This window comes from Benincasa hispida, chromosome 2 (assembly GCF_027475165.1).
Source record: "Benincasa hispida cultivar pf3 chromosome 2, pf3_genome.v1.1, whole genome shotgun sequence".
Taxonomy (NCBI): Eukaryota; Viridiplantae; Streptophyta; class Magnoliopsida; order Cucurbitales; family Cucurbitaceae; genus Benincasa; species Benincasa hispida.
Window position 1 is genome coordinate 17,307,223 of NC_143479.1, and position 15,879 is coordinate 17,323,101.

The 15,879-nt window shown below is 37.2% G+C and overlaps 1 protein-coding gene across 1 annotated transcript; it reads left to right on the top strand.

Annotated features, from left to right (window-relative positions):
* Positions 1-1,763: 1,763 nt before the first annotated feature.
* LOC120070696 (F-box protein PP2-B10-like) lies at positions 1,764-6,148 on the top strand. Its single transcript, XM_039022540.2, has 3 exons — positions 1,764-2,124; positions 5,248-5,366; positions 5,464-6,148. The coding sequence occupies exons 1-3, from the start codon at positions 1,807-1,809 to the stop codon at positions 5,933-5,935; spliced, it is 909 nt and encodes a 302-aa protein (XP_038878468.1). The 5' UTR covers positions 1,764-1,806; the 3' UTR covers positions 5,936-6,148.
* Positions 6,149-15,879: the final 9,731 nt, after the last annotated feature.

Below are 15,879 nucleotides of genomic sequence, written 5' to 3' on the forward strand. Positions count from 1 at the left end.
TTCCAAGCGTCGTTCTTTGTCCGCCGGTTGTCGTCGGTACTGGTAGCAGTCGGTTTGCGGCAGTCCGGCCGAGCGATTTGTTGGGGTAAGTTCGGTTTTTTTTTGTTGACAGCCCATTGTCATTTGGGGATTCTTGGGCCTAAGCTAACGTTCACCTATGGATTTTACAATTGGTTTCAAGATCGTGTGATGGTGAAGGAAGTTTGCGAGCGGAGTAAGCCTGCTGACAATTTTTATGTCATTTACGAGTAAACTGTGATGGAATCTAATATGGGTAGTTGTAATTGACGTATTGTGTAAATTGTGTAAATTGGATGTAAATTGAATGTAGACTGAACATTGGATGTAAATTGGATGTAGATTGAACATTGGAGGTAAATTGGATGTAGAAGTAGATTATGGGTATCGGTGTTAAAAGTTTGATGCTGATTCATGACCTTGATTGCATGCTTAGATTGTACTGAATGTTACCATTGGGCTATGCGCATGTGTGAGCCTTCAAGCCCACACCCTATGCTTAGGTATGGTGTCCTTTTTGGGATCACCACTCCTGTGACCTTTGTGTCACTACTTATGAAAGCGTGCCTTCGTGTTCGCCCCTCTATGCCTATGCCTATATTTATGATGCCCTTGTACATTTTGGGTCCAATGAATAGACTAACAAATTGAGTGGACCCAGGAGTGGGTTGCTTACCAAGGATTTTTCTTTCCCTATTTTCAGGTAAGGGTAATGACAGACTGGCGCATGACAAAGTGACCTGGCCATTAGGATGAATATGGCCAATTACTGCTTTCACACCTTGTATCATATTTTTGAAATTTGGTCTAGGAGTTAGGCGTCTTACACTTTCATGCAAAATAAATCAATTTTATTATTTGACATTTAATTTCCTTCATTTTTAAAGTAGAGTTTAGGGGTACCCGAAGGGTAAATTATTTTGTTTAAATAAATTTTGGCTCTTTTATTTGATGCTTTAAAAGAAATTGTACGGTTAAACCTATGCATGCATGAAGTAGCATCCTAGAATGTAGTAGGAAACTAGGGTCGTTACATCAAAGCAAGAGAACATTTTTTATTAAGCAGATAGTAATACACATGGATCTCTCTCACCGTCGCTCCTACGTGCTCTCGCTCTTGCATTTCTCGCTCTCCCACCTCTCGCTGTCGCTCAATCTCACTCTCTCGCTATCGCCCAATGTCGCTCTCTCCACCTTTCTCTTTGTCCCTCTTTCTCACACCCCTTTCGTTATGCTATTTTACAATGTCTATTTACATACCTATTTTGAGACCACGTTTCTACAAAACACCAATGAGACCAAGTTCAAGAAAAGTCTGTTCCGTTCTGAAAAACCCATTCTGAAAACTCTGTTTGGTTCCAAAAAACTTCGCTCTAGAAAACCTCGTTCAATAAATCTCCGTTTAACAAAATGACAGTTTAAATGAAGTTTAGATTTTAAAGAATATACCATTTTGCTATGTGTTAACGATTTTAAGTTGTAAACAAATTTCGTGAAAATTGTCAAATCAATTGTATAGTGATAAACAATCACATCACGATGGAAGATGAACAGACAATGAGAGTGAGGTTAGCGAAGCGAGAGTGAGACGGTTATTAGGGACAATTTTTATAATCTCATCCAGTGATGACATAAGTAGAGAGTCAATTGACATTATTTTTTAAAAATCGATCATTTCACATTTTGGACCCAAAAATTGGGTCATTCGTACAAATTTCCCGAGTGATATATCCCATTTTCCCTTAAAAGAAAATACCCAATTCACTATTGTATTGCTCAGTCTTCGTAATGATGGAAGAAGAAAAGGAGAAGGGAACAGAGGGGGAAGAAATTTCAGATTTCTCTTCGCTGCCAGAAGGAGTCGTAGCTAAGATCTTGTCGCTGACCACTCCATCGGATGCCTGCAGATCGTCGGCGGTTTCCAGGACTTTCCATGCAGCGGCGCAGTCAGACATTGTATGGGACAAACTCCTACCCACCGATTGGAAGCTTTTGATTTCTCGCCGGAAACCTAGCAACCTCAATTTTGATCCAATTTCTAGTCCGAAGAAGGAGATCTTTTTCTCCCTTTGCGAAAGCCCTCTGCTAATTGACGACGGCAACAAGGTAAGCTTATCGATTCCCCCAACTCTGACTCACCCCTGCCGGAAGGTTCCTTTCTTGTAAATGATTTCTTCCAAATTGACTTTGGAGGCCCCATTTGATTCTCTTTATATCAAATCTTTTCATTTTTGTAGATTCTACATCTACCTTTACATGTATTTTAGAATATATTGTTCCAAACAGATTCTAAAAACTCAAACCCCTTTATCAAATACTAAGATTCTATTTCATACCTTTTCCCCTAATTTTAGAATTTAAAATACATTCCAACAAATGCTAAAAACCTCAAAACTTAGTTTCATTGTAAGTTTAATTTCGAAGTAATCTTGGATTCCAACATAAACTTATGCAATTATCTTAATAAGGTTAACTTTTCATATGTATTTAAATTCTTGTTCATGTGTGCTTGGAAACTTTTGATATCTTCTGGACCGGAGTTTCTAATTTGCTATTCCATTTTTTCTGGGTTTAAATTAGTTCTCCTCATTGTAGTGCATCCCCATTTGTTGTCTTAAAATTTTAACTTGTTTTCAATACTCATCGAACAATTGGGTGGTAACATCTTAAATTGGAGTAAGGGCTCTAATCTTTTAGATTTTATTAAATAAAGTAATATTTGTAAGTTCTCTGGTAGCTTCTATGCTTTATTCTTCAGTTATTCTTTACATCAAGTTTAAGTGTTATTAGAATTATGAACTGAGATACAGATGGGAGGGTGAGCTAAGCCTCTGCTGACGCCAATTTCCGCTGTAGATCATTATTTTTAGCCCCCAACTAGTGAACTAAAAGAACGAAAAGCCACCGTTTAATATATATATCTATTGTTGGACTAAGATGAAGCTTTTGTGCACATTCTTTTACCCATTTTTTACATTTGACATAAATTGAGTGGGTTGAATCATTGGTATGTTATAGTGCTTGTCACTAGAAAAATGGAGTGGTAACACTACAAGAAATCGAACTTCTCCCGTAACAATTAGCTGGAAAAGGGTAGAAAATGCATTGAGAGAGCCTCTCTAGAGAATAATGGGTCATCGGGAGTTTGGTCAGGAAAAACCCATCGGGAGAGGAACTCCCGACGCATGAAAGGAAGGCGTCGGGAGTTAGTCGAGGAATTCCCGACGCATGTATAGGGCATCGGGAGTTCCCCCAATTGCCGACACCTTATATACTGCGTCGGCAGTTTGAAGAACTCCCGACGCCCTATACATGCGTCGGGAGTTCCTCGACTAACTCTCGACGCCGTTTTCTATGCATCGGGAGTTCTCGAGCTCCCGACGATTTGTTTCATGCGTCTGGAGTGCTCGAACTCCCGACAGTTTATTTTATGCGTCGGGAGTTACAGGAACTCCCGATGCAGTAATATATGCGTAGGGAGTTCATTCATTAGTTGAAAATTGTCTTTTAAATATTTTTAATTTATAGTTTGTAATTTTTTAAAATTTGATCAACCTGTAAAACATAATTAACCAAATAAATAGATTCACATAATAAATAAAATAACGAAAAAAAAGTCCATACTATAACAAATAAATAAAAAATTACAATATCCTAAAATAAAGCAAAGCCGATACTAGAACTTCATAAACATTCATATAAAAAATACATAGAAGAAATAAAATGAAAACAACGTCTGGAATACAGCATCCTGAACAATCGTCCAACCTCATCTCTGAACAGCATTCTACAATAAAGCAAAAACACTCAAATGTCATTATCGGTAAACATCCACAACACGTTCAAACTTCATAAACAAAACATCCACAACACATTAAAACTTCATAAACATTCATAAACACACAAGAACTCCAATTTCAACGACAAAACGAGTATAATCAAACTCTACCCACCCCCACGACAAACATGGAACCTCCCGAACATCAAAAAATACACAAATTTCATAAACAAAAACCAACACACATAAAACTCAAACTACCCCCGCAACACATTAGAACTTCATAAACATTCATAAACACACAAGAACTCCAAGTTCAACGACAAAACGAGTGTAATCAAACTCTACCCACCCCCACGACAAACATGGAACCTTATGAACATCAAAAAACACACAAGTTTCATAAACAAGAACCAACACACATAAAACTCAAACTTTGTCCCCAAAATGGTTTAAACTAATCTCAATCTACTCCTCCCACAACACATTAAAACTTCATAAACATTTATAAACACACAAGAACTCCAAGTTCAACGACAAAACGAGTATAATCAAAACTTTACCCATCCCTCATGACAAACATGGAACCTCCCAAACATCAAAAAGCACATAAATTTCATAAACAAGAACCAACACACATAAAACTTAAACTTTGTCCCCAAAATGGTTTAAACCAATCTCAACCCACCCCCCACAACACATTAGAACTTCATAAACATTCATAAACACACAAGAACTCCAAGTTCAACGACAAAATGAGTATAATCAAACTCTACCCACCCCCACGATAAGCATGGAACCTCCCGAACATAAAAAAAAAACACACAAATTTCATAAATAAGAACCAACACACATAAAACTCAAACTTTGTCCCCAAAATGGTATCGGGAGATCCTTCGGGAGTTCAGGGTTAGGATATGGCGTCGGGAGTTTTTATTCGTCGGGAGTTCCTCCCGCCGGTTCTTTACGGCGTCGGGAGTTCTAGAACTCCCAACGATGTTTTACTTCATCAGGAGACACTCTGTCTCCTGATGACTGAGCTCCTGACGGCCAATTTAGGTGTCGGAGGAGCTCATTTTTCTTGTAATGTAAGAACTAAGAAATGCATAATGCTTGGAGCAAGGGACATCTTGGTCGTTTGGGGGGATAAGTCTTTCCGTCGCCATCCTCATTTGAGATTGGAGCAAATCGCATTCTCTGTCTTTTTGTGGACAATAGATGATCTAACGTAATACCAGTTTAGTTAGTTTCTGTTCCATTTTTTCTGGGTTAAAAACTCGTTCTTGCTCCATCACCTTTTGTTGTCTTAAAATTTTAGGACATAAATTGAGTGGGTTGAATCATTGGTATGAAGCTTTCTGTGCACTTTATAGGATTAACGATGAAACTTTTGTGCACTTTATTTTTTCTTACATAAAAATTGAGTGGGTTGAACCATTGGTGTGTAACAGAGCTTGTCATTGGAAAAATGGAGTGGTAAGAAATGCATAATGCTCGGAGCAAGGGACCTATCGATCGTTTGGGGTGATACCTCCTACTATTGGAGTTGGGAACACCATACCGATTCAAGGTTCAAAGTCCGAGATTTTAGCAAAATCGTATTCTCAATCTTTTTCTCTCTCCCAATTTTAATTCTTTGCTTTTTTAATGTGGGTGTGTGGAATCAGGTTCGCAGAGGTAGCTGTACTCCTCGATGTGTGGTGGCTTGAAATACGTGGAAGAATAAGTTGCAGAATGTTGTCTCCTAAAACTACTTATGCAGCTTATTTTGTGTTCAAGATGAGGCAACGTAGATACTACGGGTTCAATATCAATCCTGCTGATGCCACAGTGGGAATTCTTGGCACTGAACCCCATCGGAAAAGTGTTTGTTTGGACCCTTATTTGGACAATCCTCAACGGCGGCGCCGTCACGCACCATGGATGATGAGGCCTCAGTCTGAAGACATGGCAGGGTTAGAGTGGCCACCGGAGAGACACGATGGGTGGTTTGAAATTGAATTGGGGGAGTTTGAAAGTGGTGATGGAGATGATGAAGTGGAGATGGCTCTTATGGAGGTGAAGGGCTCTTCTGCTAAGAGTGGCCTTGTTGTTGAGGGGATTGAGATTAGGCCTAAACCCAGCCGCCCTGTTGTATAGATAACTTTATTAAAGCAATGGTATTGCTATTACCGCCATGAAAATAGAACATAAGACCTTGCTTTGTAAATCGACAGATTTGAGAAAACTATAAAAGATATCTATGGGATTGTTACTATTTTCATATATGAGGGTGTGAGAGTGGAGATTTGGGATGTCAATACAGGAGAAATGTTTTAACTATTTTGCTTTTAAGTAATTTTTTTTAAACTATATATTTCTCTATGATTCTAATATTCTTAGTTTAGATTTAATAAATTTAAGCTCAACTTCTGTTTATATGGTTTTAAAAGTTCTAAGATTGTGTCGTAGGTAAATCCATTTTAATAATCCTATTTACTTTCACTTATTTTCAGCCATGAATTGTAATACAAACTAACACTTAACTTTCAGCTTTATATTTAATAGGTGTTTGAATAGGTTCTCCCACTTTTAATCATTTATGAAATTTAAATTTCAAGTTCGATAGATTATTGATTGTAAGAAATATGGAATATGTCAATGATATAATGGCAGTTAGATTTGTCCATTTTGATTTTGTTCTACTTTTGAATTTATAGGAACTTAATAGATTAAATTGGAAGTTTAGGCCCGTTTGATTTTTGATTTTTGGTTTTTGGTTTTTGAAAATTAAGTTTATTTCCATGTAATTCTAATAAATAGGAAAAAAACAAAACTATTTACAATTTATAACAAAATAAAAATTCCAAGTTTCCTTTTCTTCAAATTACCAAAAATATCCTTCTTCCTCGCCGATTTTCCTTTTCTTCAAATTTGATTTGTCGTGCGTTATTTTCCGTCTTCCTCGTTGAACGATGTTCTTCCTTCTTCCTTATCGAATGCCATGATCTTCTTTCTCACCAATTCTCCTTCTCGACACTGTGATCTTCTTCCTCGTCGATCTTCTTCATCGACCACGATATGATTTTTTTCATGTGTTTGTAAGTGTACGTTTCTTTCTTGATTTTCTTCTTTGATTTTATGCACCGTCCGTCTATGGCTTCTTCCTCGTTGATAATGGCTTCTTCTATCCTTCGTCCACCATTGATAATGGATTCTTCGCTCTCCCCAATTTCTTTTCTTCTGTCTTGCGCTCTTTCTTCTTATTATTCTCTTCTTTTCTAGGTTTTCAGATCATTCATATGATGGTCTTCTTTTTTCTTCTTGTATTTTTTTTTTAGATTTTCGGTAATATGTAAGGATGTGAACATTTTTCTATCAAAACAGTGATAAAGCTCTATCATTCTCTATCAGAACAAAGCTCTATCATTGTGTTTCACTTATATAAAGTTATTGAGCTATATATATATTAACATCTTTCTTATACAATCTTTACATAGGATTGACCCAAGCTGAGTACGTTTAACTTTGGAGTTCTTATGATTGAGCCACCGAAAAGGAATGTGTACCTTGTTGGTATAGGTATTAACTTTCAATTCTTTTAAGCCTTTCTTAACCATACTTTCATGTCCTCAGGATCCCTCTCATTCGGATGTGATACCGGTTCATTCATATACCTCTTGAATTCGGGTCGTTACATGCCCACCAGCTTCCGCTTAGTTCGTCCCCGAACCACATCTTAGTGGGAGAGGTTCCGCTCTGATACCAACTGTAATGACCTAACCCCCTAAGACTTAAGTTAGGCCGTTACTAAATATATGCATGCATGGAACTCAAAACGACACTCAGTTATGGCGAAATAAATGCTAATTAAATAAGGTAAATTCAAACAACTTTCATTAAATTCAAATACTAAAACAATAGTAGGGTACCCAGAAATCATAAAGGATAATAAATAAGTCTGAAAAACGATTCTTAAAAAGTAAGTTTTAAACATCAAAACTAAAAGTTAAGAGGAACATGAAAATGACTCTAAATCTCAAAACATCAATTCCCCTTACCTTCTCAAAACAACAAAATATTTCTCAAATCCTTTCATCTTCCCACATCTTTTCCAAGACCAATAAATCCAATATGCTCTATTTCACTTTCCTAGTCACATGTTTTAGTACAGATATATTTCACTATGAAAGTAAAATAGAGCATCTTGGATTTATTGGTCTTGGAAAAGATAAGGGAAGATGAAAGGATTTGAGAAATATTTTGTTATTTTGAGAAGGTAAGGGGAGTTGATGTTTTGAGATTTAGAATCCTTTTCATGTTCCTCTTAACTTTTAGTTTTGATGTTTAAAACTTACTTTTTAAGAATCGTTGTTCAGACTTATTTATTATCCTTTATGATTTCTGGGTACCCTACTATTATTTTAGTATTTGAATTTAATGAAAGTCTTTTGAACTTACTTTATTTAATTAGCATTTATTTCGCCATAACCGAGTGTCGTTTTAAGTTCCTTCAACTATTATTGAAAAATAACGAATCAAATTTCGTGGAGTTGAAGGGAAATATCCAAATACATGTCTGATTTTTCAATAATCCATATTTGCAACAATGAAATACTCTTCTTCCTCCCCCGAGTAATCATAAATAACTAATTACAAATCTATGATTTCTATTCTCTATAAAGAACCAGAAATGCCTTGCTTACGTATCATTGGGAAGTGCATTAACATAAATACGGCAGTAAGAAGAGGTAATACAAAAGTGTGTAAACTATAAAAACGAGTCAAGGTAGATTGTCCCACACTAGCACTTCCGCGTAATAACTCTACCAAAGAAGACCCTATTACTGGAATAGCTTTCGGTACACCTGTTACAATTTTGACTGCTCAATAACCAATTTGGTCCCGAGGTAAGGAATAACCAGTTACACCAAAGGATTCGGTCAATACAGCTAGAACCACACCTGTAACCTAACAACCCGAAATGCTATGGTTTGTTGACTTTCTAGTATGCGCCCAGAGGAAAGGTAGTTAGCTAGTTTACTACGTTGAGATGGCACTCCAAAGAAGAGGAAGTTGACTAGGGAAGGGTTCATCCTTTAGCACTCACAAACGGGCGAGATGGAAATTCTTTTTCTTCTATTTATATAGAGTACTGAAAAGAAGGACTCCATCTACCTGACAATCCCAAGTACATGCATGTATTTAGTAACGGCCTAACTTAAGTTCTAGGGGGTCGGGTCGTTACAAACATTCTCTACCACTGATAGATAGTGATAGATCTCTATCACTGTTTATCAATTATTCAAAGTAATAGAGCTTTATCACTGATAGATAGTAGAACTCTACCACTCTATCACTTTATTATTCTTTATTTTTGAATTGTTGTTGTGTAGATAGATAGTTTTTTATGTGACTATGTATGGATGTGAACATTTCTCTACTACTGATAGACAATGATAGACATCTATCACTGTCTATTAGCTATACAAAGTGATAGAGCTCTATCACTGATAGATAGTGGTAGAGTTATATCACTTTCGATCAGTGATAGGCAGTGATATAGTTCTATCACTGATCAATCTGTGAAGGGTTATCACACTATTGATTGGTTAATATGGACACAAAAATATATCTGTTAGTGAGAAGAGTACAGTTGTCGATCTTTAGTGGAGTGCCCGACAGTTAACAGATGGTGGATCCCGTGACTAAAGAGTTTAGACAGTTATTCACGTACCGTTGGAGCTTCAAGCTACAGGTCCATAAGGTCCCCTTGGTAGCTCAATGGATTCAAGTTGAGAATCAGATTTTGGGGTTGATTTGAAGTGTTCAAATTAGCAAGAGGAAATTCAATTATATATGATATAATTGGTGTGATGTATGGGATATATCAAGTGGAGAAATTATGTAAATATGATTTACATTAAGTATCATAAAATAGAAAAAGAACTATGGTTTATATGTTTCATGAGATGAAATATTAAAACTCTAGGTTATAAATATAATATGGTAAGTTGATTATCATTTATTTATAATATATTAATTATATATAATTAATTTCTTTTTCTTTAATAACCGATTGAGTGAAAGGTTATTGGTGGTTTTATGGTAACCGTGAGATAAAAGGAAAATGGTTTTCCTAAATTTAGAGGACTTACTTCATTCGAAAAGAACTCACGGATAAGCTATCAAGTGAAAGAGTTTCACTAAGCGATAGCCGAGAGCCTACACGATCAGCTAAGTGATCGCTTACCTTTGACTAAATGATCGTGGATCTTTGACTATACGATAGTCATTCAGCTGATTGTAGCTACACGATCGAGTGGCTAAATCTATATGATAGGCTACCGTTTACTAAACGATCGAGCACATCGTCTATATGATAGATAGTGTATTATCTCCCACTTGCTCGATCGTAGACTTCCAGTCTCTTCCTCAAGCCAAGATCATACAGAGCCCACAACTTCTAGATTATCACACCGAGAATACCAAGTTAACCATTGTGGTGGTGTCCTCACTCAGTTCGTGAATCGAGTGGAACTTGATTGGTTTCGAGGAGCTGTTGGCCATTCGTTGTGCTCATGCTGTGGGTCATGGTGTTCCGATCGTTGCGTTCGAGTGTTGCTGTGGACACATTTGGACTTATCGAGGGATTCGTGAAGAATGGTTCTTCAAAGGTATGCATCCTCTATCTCTTATCATCGTTTAGCATGATGTAATTTCTATTTGTGCATGACCTGTTAGTTTCCATTTTAGACTGTTGTGTTCAATTCGAATGGAATTTGGAACGATCCCTTCCGCTGCTCATGGAAATCCTCGTGCTTGATTTCCTTTAGTTCGACAAACTTGTTCGTATTTGGACTTGATTAAATGTCCAATAACCCAACTTTTTACTTTTCGATGATTACTCATTCTCAATTCGAGAGAACATGTATGCTCGCTTGCATATTTCGTCACTTTGAAGGAATCACTTTATTTCATATATATATATATATATTTTTTTTTTGCATAGACCCTCCACTTTCATTCCTCCATTGAACATCGGATAATTAGTAAGCTCTTTGTTGACTTTTTTACATGGCAGTCAATGTTCTTTCTTATTGCAAGCATCGATAATTTAATTGATAAATCATATTTCGAAAAGAAAATTTGACCGACCTTTATATCCTCGTCATTCAGACAGTCATGAGGTATTGTGATGAGGTCGTCATACGATGTGCCCTCTAATGGTCTGGGTATATCTACAAATGGTTATGTTGGAATGGTGGAATGCATTTGAACCGAAGGCATCACAACTGGTGGGACAGGAGCAGGTGGGATTGGAACATGGATGTAAGGTGTTGGAGAAGTTTGTGGTTCTGAAGATTGTCCATATCCATGTTCAATATTGAACTGTGAAGTATATCTGGGTTCACTGTTGTGACCAAACCAAGTTTCACTTCGGTCATTCCCCCAAGTTACATGGTTCAATATGATTATTCAGTGAAGAAATGGTGTGAATATTACGTGTTGGAATGGTTGCAAACCCACAGTTTTGACTAGTTGAAATGGGTTGATCAGTTGGATTACAATGCTGGTACAAATTGTCTATGTGTACTCCATGACTTTCGCAAGGTGTAACTGATACAAATAATGGCATCTAGGATGCATCACTGCCTTCTAAAAAAAGCTAAGATCTTCATCGTCGATTATGTCAATCGGGGAACTAGGACCAATAAATTGTAACAAAATTTGATGTGTATATCAAACATATTCGAATCGATATTCAATCGTTGGTGCATCATACTCACTAATTCACTGAATGTTATATCATTTCTAACTTTTAGACCTTTCATATGACCTTCAATATAATTCCTTCCAAACTCATCCCCATCCCCACCAAATCGTACAAAGATGTGAAACAGCGTCATTGATCTACAATGGGATAAACAAATCTTAAGCAAATATTGTAATTATGACTGACAGTATATATATTTATTACACGACTGTATAATAATTTATAAACAATCGTTCATAAATTTATATACGATCGCATATACAATACTAAATATACGATCATTTATAAATTACTATACAATCATTTATAAATTACTTTAAGATCGTTTATAAATTACTACACGTCGTTTATAAATTAGTATACGATCGTTTATATCTACACTTATTATGAAAGTGATTTGGGATAAGAAATATTGTAGAATATCACTTATATTCTCTTCATTTCTGAATCTGACGATGAAAGCGATCAACGAAGATGTTGGACTAAAACTTTGAGAGAACACTCCGAGAGAACAATGTTATTCAATGCTATTGATAGAATATTGGCTAGGAATAAATGTTTGGGTGAAATGCTGGTATTGTATTGAATATAAAGAAGAAGATGGAAGCCTTTAGTGGGAAGACTTTTTAAAATTAAGGGTAATTTTAAAATTTTGCATGGACAAAAGGTTACCGGTAGAAAAGAAGTCATTGGTAAAAAAGTTATTTTGCCTTTGGGTCATTTTGTGAAATTTTCATGGAAAAAGAGAAGCAAAACGGAGGGCAAAGAAATTGTTGAGTTCTCTTTGATACCGGAAGGAGTAATAGCCAACATCTTGTCACTGACGGCTCCATCGGATGGCTGCAGTCATCGACGGTTTCCTGGACTTTCCATGCAGCGGCCCAGTCAGCTATCACCTGGGAGAGGTCCTTCCTTCCGATTATAACGTTTTGATCTCTCGAACGAAACCTGATGATCTGAGTTTTGATCCGATCTCCAGTTCCAAGAAGGATATTTTCTTCTCCCTTTGCAATACTCCGCTGCTCATTGATGACGCCAACAAGGTAACTTCCCGATTCCCCCAATTTCTTTAGGTCATTGCCTCGCATTTCAAGTTCCTCTAACAAGACTTTTAGAAATTATCTTTAAGAAGGTTAACACGAATATCATTTTCATTGAATATATTTGAAATTTTGAATCCAGTTCTGTTATGATCGCATTTTATTCTTGTTGGTGTGTGAAGTTTGAGAAAATTTTGAAATTCTCCTTACGACAGTTCTAGCTTCTTATTATCTATGTCCTGTTGAAAAGATTCTTTTTCTCATTCTAGGTACTTGCCTTCGAAATTTTATCCTCTTTCACAATACATCAGCAATTGGACAACAATTAGTTAACATTTTTAACCTTGAGTCAAGCTCTAAGTTTTAGCCTCAAAACTTACGCCTTCACTGAACCATAAGAGGATTATGCCTTTGTGATAATGGACCGAGGCTTAAAATCTCCACACATCGTCTAATGATAAAAAATAATAGTGATTTGCCTAATTATTCAAAAATATCAAGACTTGAATTGTGACAATTTGAAGTAGGACTACTTTTTATGTTGTAACAAAAATTTATAGTATAAAATAATTGTATTAATAATATAAAGTAATAGTGATGATAAAGATATCCTTTTAGAATTTTTGATTAAGTGAAAATTGTAGGGGTGAATTTTCTTTTTACTTTTATATGATCATCATGTTTAGTAGTACTCAATCATACCAATTTACAATTTGTAAAATATTTTTAAATCACTATTTGAGGTTTACGCCTAATACTGCGTAAAGACGTATGCCTTCCTCTTGACAAGAGGAAAAGCTTCGAGCTGCTTTTTGCTTTTGAAACATTGGAAATTAGTGGGTGAGTGGTAATTGAAATCCAAAAATATTGGATAATATTTTTTCATTGTATGCACAATTATACCAGTCCTATTCACAAAAGATCAAAATGCCATGATTTATATCATTATATGTACATTTTTGTCACTTTGTTGAATCAGCAGTCGTGTTGTCTTGCACTCTCTCTTTGTATGCTCATAAATTGACTAGGTTCTTCAATATTTCGTATGTGGCAGAGCTTTTCATTGGACAAATGGAGTGGTAAGAAATGCATAATGCTTGGAGCAAGGGACCTTGTCGAGTGTTGGGAGTGCTACCTGTTGAAATTATATTTTAGTCCTAAGGGTATTTTTGTCTTTTATCAGTCTAGGGTTTCTCATTGTTTGATTATTTATACCTGTTCCTGTATTGTGTACTGTGTATCTGAATTAAAAATAAAAAACTCTTATCATGGTTTTTTCTCCCTGGTCTAGATTTTTCTACGTAATTCTGGTGTTTTTTTTTCTTCCCTAACTTTTTCAAGATGGTATCAGAGCATGGTGATGAGAACATCGATAGAATAGAAGAGATTCAGTCATCGACTCTAGTAGGGGATGGAACTCCAAGAGAAAATTCTAACAGTACTGAAATTAGGGCTACCGTTGACCAATATCTACGGTCATTAATTGGACCGATTCAGATCCAACCAACCCTAATCGATCCAGCCGTCACTGCCGTCGGAGGACCTTCGTCGTTACCATCGACGACTTCAAACACACTGGCGTAGCTGCCGTCGAGACTCGACCATCCGTCGCTAGTCCAGTCCAGATACGAGTGCCTGCCTTCGACGTCTTCCTTGTTCCAGCCACCGAGTTTAACCGATCGCAACCCAGATTGCAACCCAGATCCCATTCCAAATCCCGCCGGCGAAACATTTCCAAGTCATTCGTCTTCCCATCCTCCGGTTTTTTCCCTTCCGGCGTTACTCAATTCCTCCTACCCTCCGAACACACCCGATCTACTGATCTATCATAACCCATCGTATCTTCCAAGCCCTCCGAACATGCCCGATATGTCAGTCTACCAGAACCCACAAAATCACTTGAATCAGCCGGTCCAGCCAAACACAGTCCAGCCGAACCCGGTCCAATCAAACCCTTTACAACAAATACTTATCTCCCGCTGTTTGCCCTCTGGTCAGCCAGTTCCTCCCATTGGTTTTCCCACACTGACAGAAATGATATCTTCAGGGATCTATGAGCAGAAACAACCTACAATGATTCATAGTGGGACTGTTAGTGTTCAACAGCAACTAGCAAATCTTCAGCAGCAAATTTCTGCACTTGGGGCAGCGTTAGATCTTCGGCCAATCCATCAACAGATTTTCTACTAGATACATACCCGGGGGTTCCGTTATGTTCAGAAACTCCGGTAACTGCTTACCCTACTTTACCTTTCACAAACATTATGTCTGGGTTTGTAGGCAATTATGCCGAAATTTCTATTGGCAAAAAACTTAATGGACAAAATTACTTTTCTTGGTCATAATTTGTGAGGATGGTTCTCAAGGGGCGGCACAAGTTCGGGTACCTAACAAGGGAAATACCCAGACCTGGGGATCCTTAAGAACGGATATGGAAGGGGGGATTCCCTCATTCGCTCAATTTTAATAAACAGTATGGAGCCTCAGATCGGGAAGCCTCTCCTTTATTCAGCTTTTGCTCGGGATATCTGGGAAGTTGTCCAGAAACTTTATTCAAAGAGGCAGAATGCTTCTCGTCTTTATACCTTGAGAAAACAGGTGCATGAGTGCAAGCAGGGGACACTTGACGTAACATTTTATTTCAATAAATTATCACTGTTGTGGCAAGAGATGGATTTATGTCAGGAAATAGTTTGGAATTGCCCAGTTGACGGGGTTCAGTATTCGAAGATTGAGGAGGATGACCGTGTTTATGATTTTTTTTGTTGGCTTATACTCGAAGTTTGATGGTGTTCAGAGCCGAATTTTGGGATAAAGACCAATGTCGTCCCTGATGGAAGTTTGCTTAGAGGTCATATTGGAAGAAGATTGAACCAGCGCTATGAATGGTACAACGCCTAATACCCTGGACTCTGCTGCATTTGGAGTCAAGTCATTGGGTTTAGAGAATGACAAACAGAATGGAAAGACCCCTTCAATTTGTGAACATTGTAAGAAACCATGGCATACGAAAGATCAGTGCTGGAAATTACATGGCCGACCTCTAAATGGCAAGCAGCGTCCTCCGAACGACAAATCTAAGTCCGGTCGATCCTTCGTTAGTGAAGCAGTTGATGGTGCCCCTCCAGGGACGAGCCAGGTGGATCCAGGTACAGTCGGAATCGACAATTTTGTACAGTCAGGTATTCCCCATTCCTTTAGTTTCTTTGTTGAGGGAGATGAATCCTGGATCCTTGATTCCAGAGCAACGGACCATCTAACTGGATCATCTGACCAATTTTTCTCCT

Excerpts from the sequence above, each read along its gene's own strand:
- LOC120070696 (XM_039022540.2), top strand. The coding sequence starts at position 1,807 with ATGATGGAAGAAGAAAAGGAGAAGGGAACAGAGGGGGAAGAAATTTCA. Across the intron at positions 2,125-5,247 it reads TAATTGACGACGGCAACAAG|AGCTTGTCATTGGAAAAATG; the intron begins GTAAGCTTATCG and ends GGTGTGTAACAG. Across the intron at positions 5,367-5,463 it reads GAACACCATACCGATTCAAG|GTTCGCAGAGGTAGCTGTAC; the intron begins GTTCAAAGTCCG and ends GTGTGGAATCAG.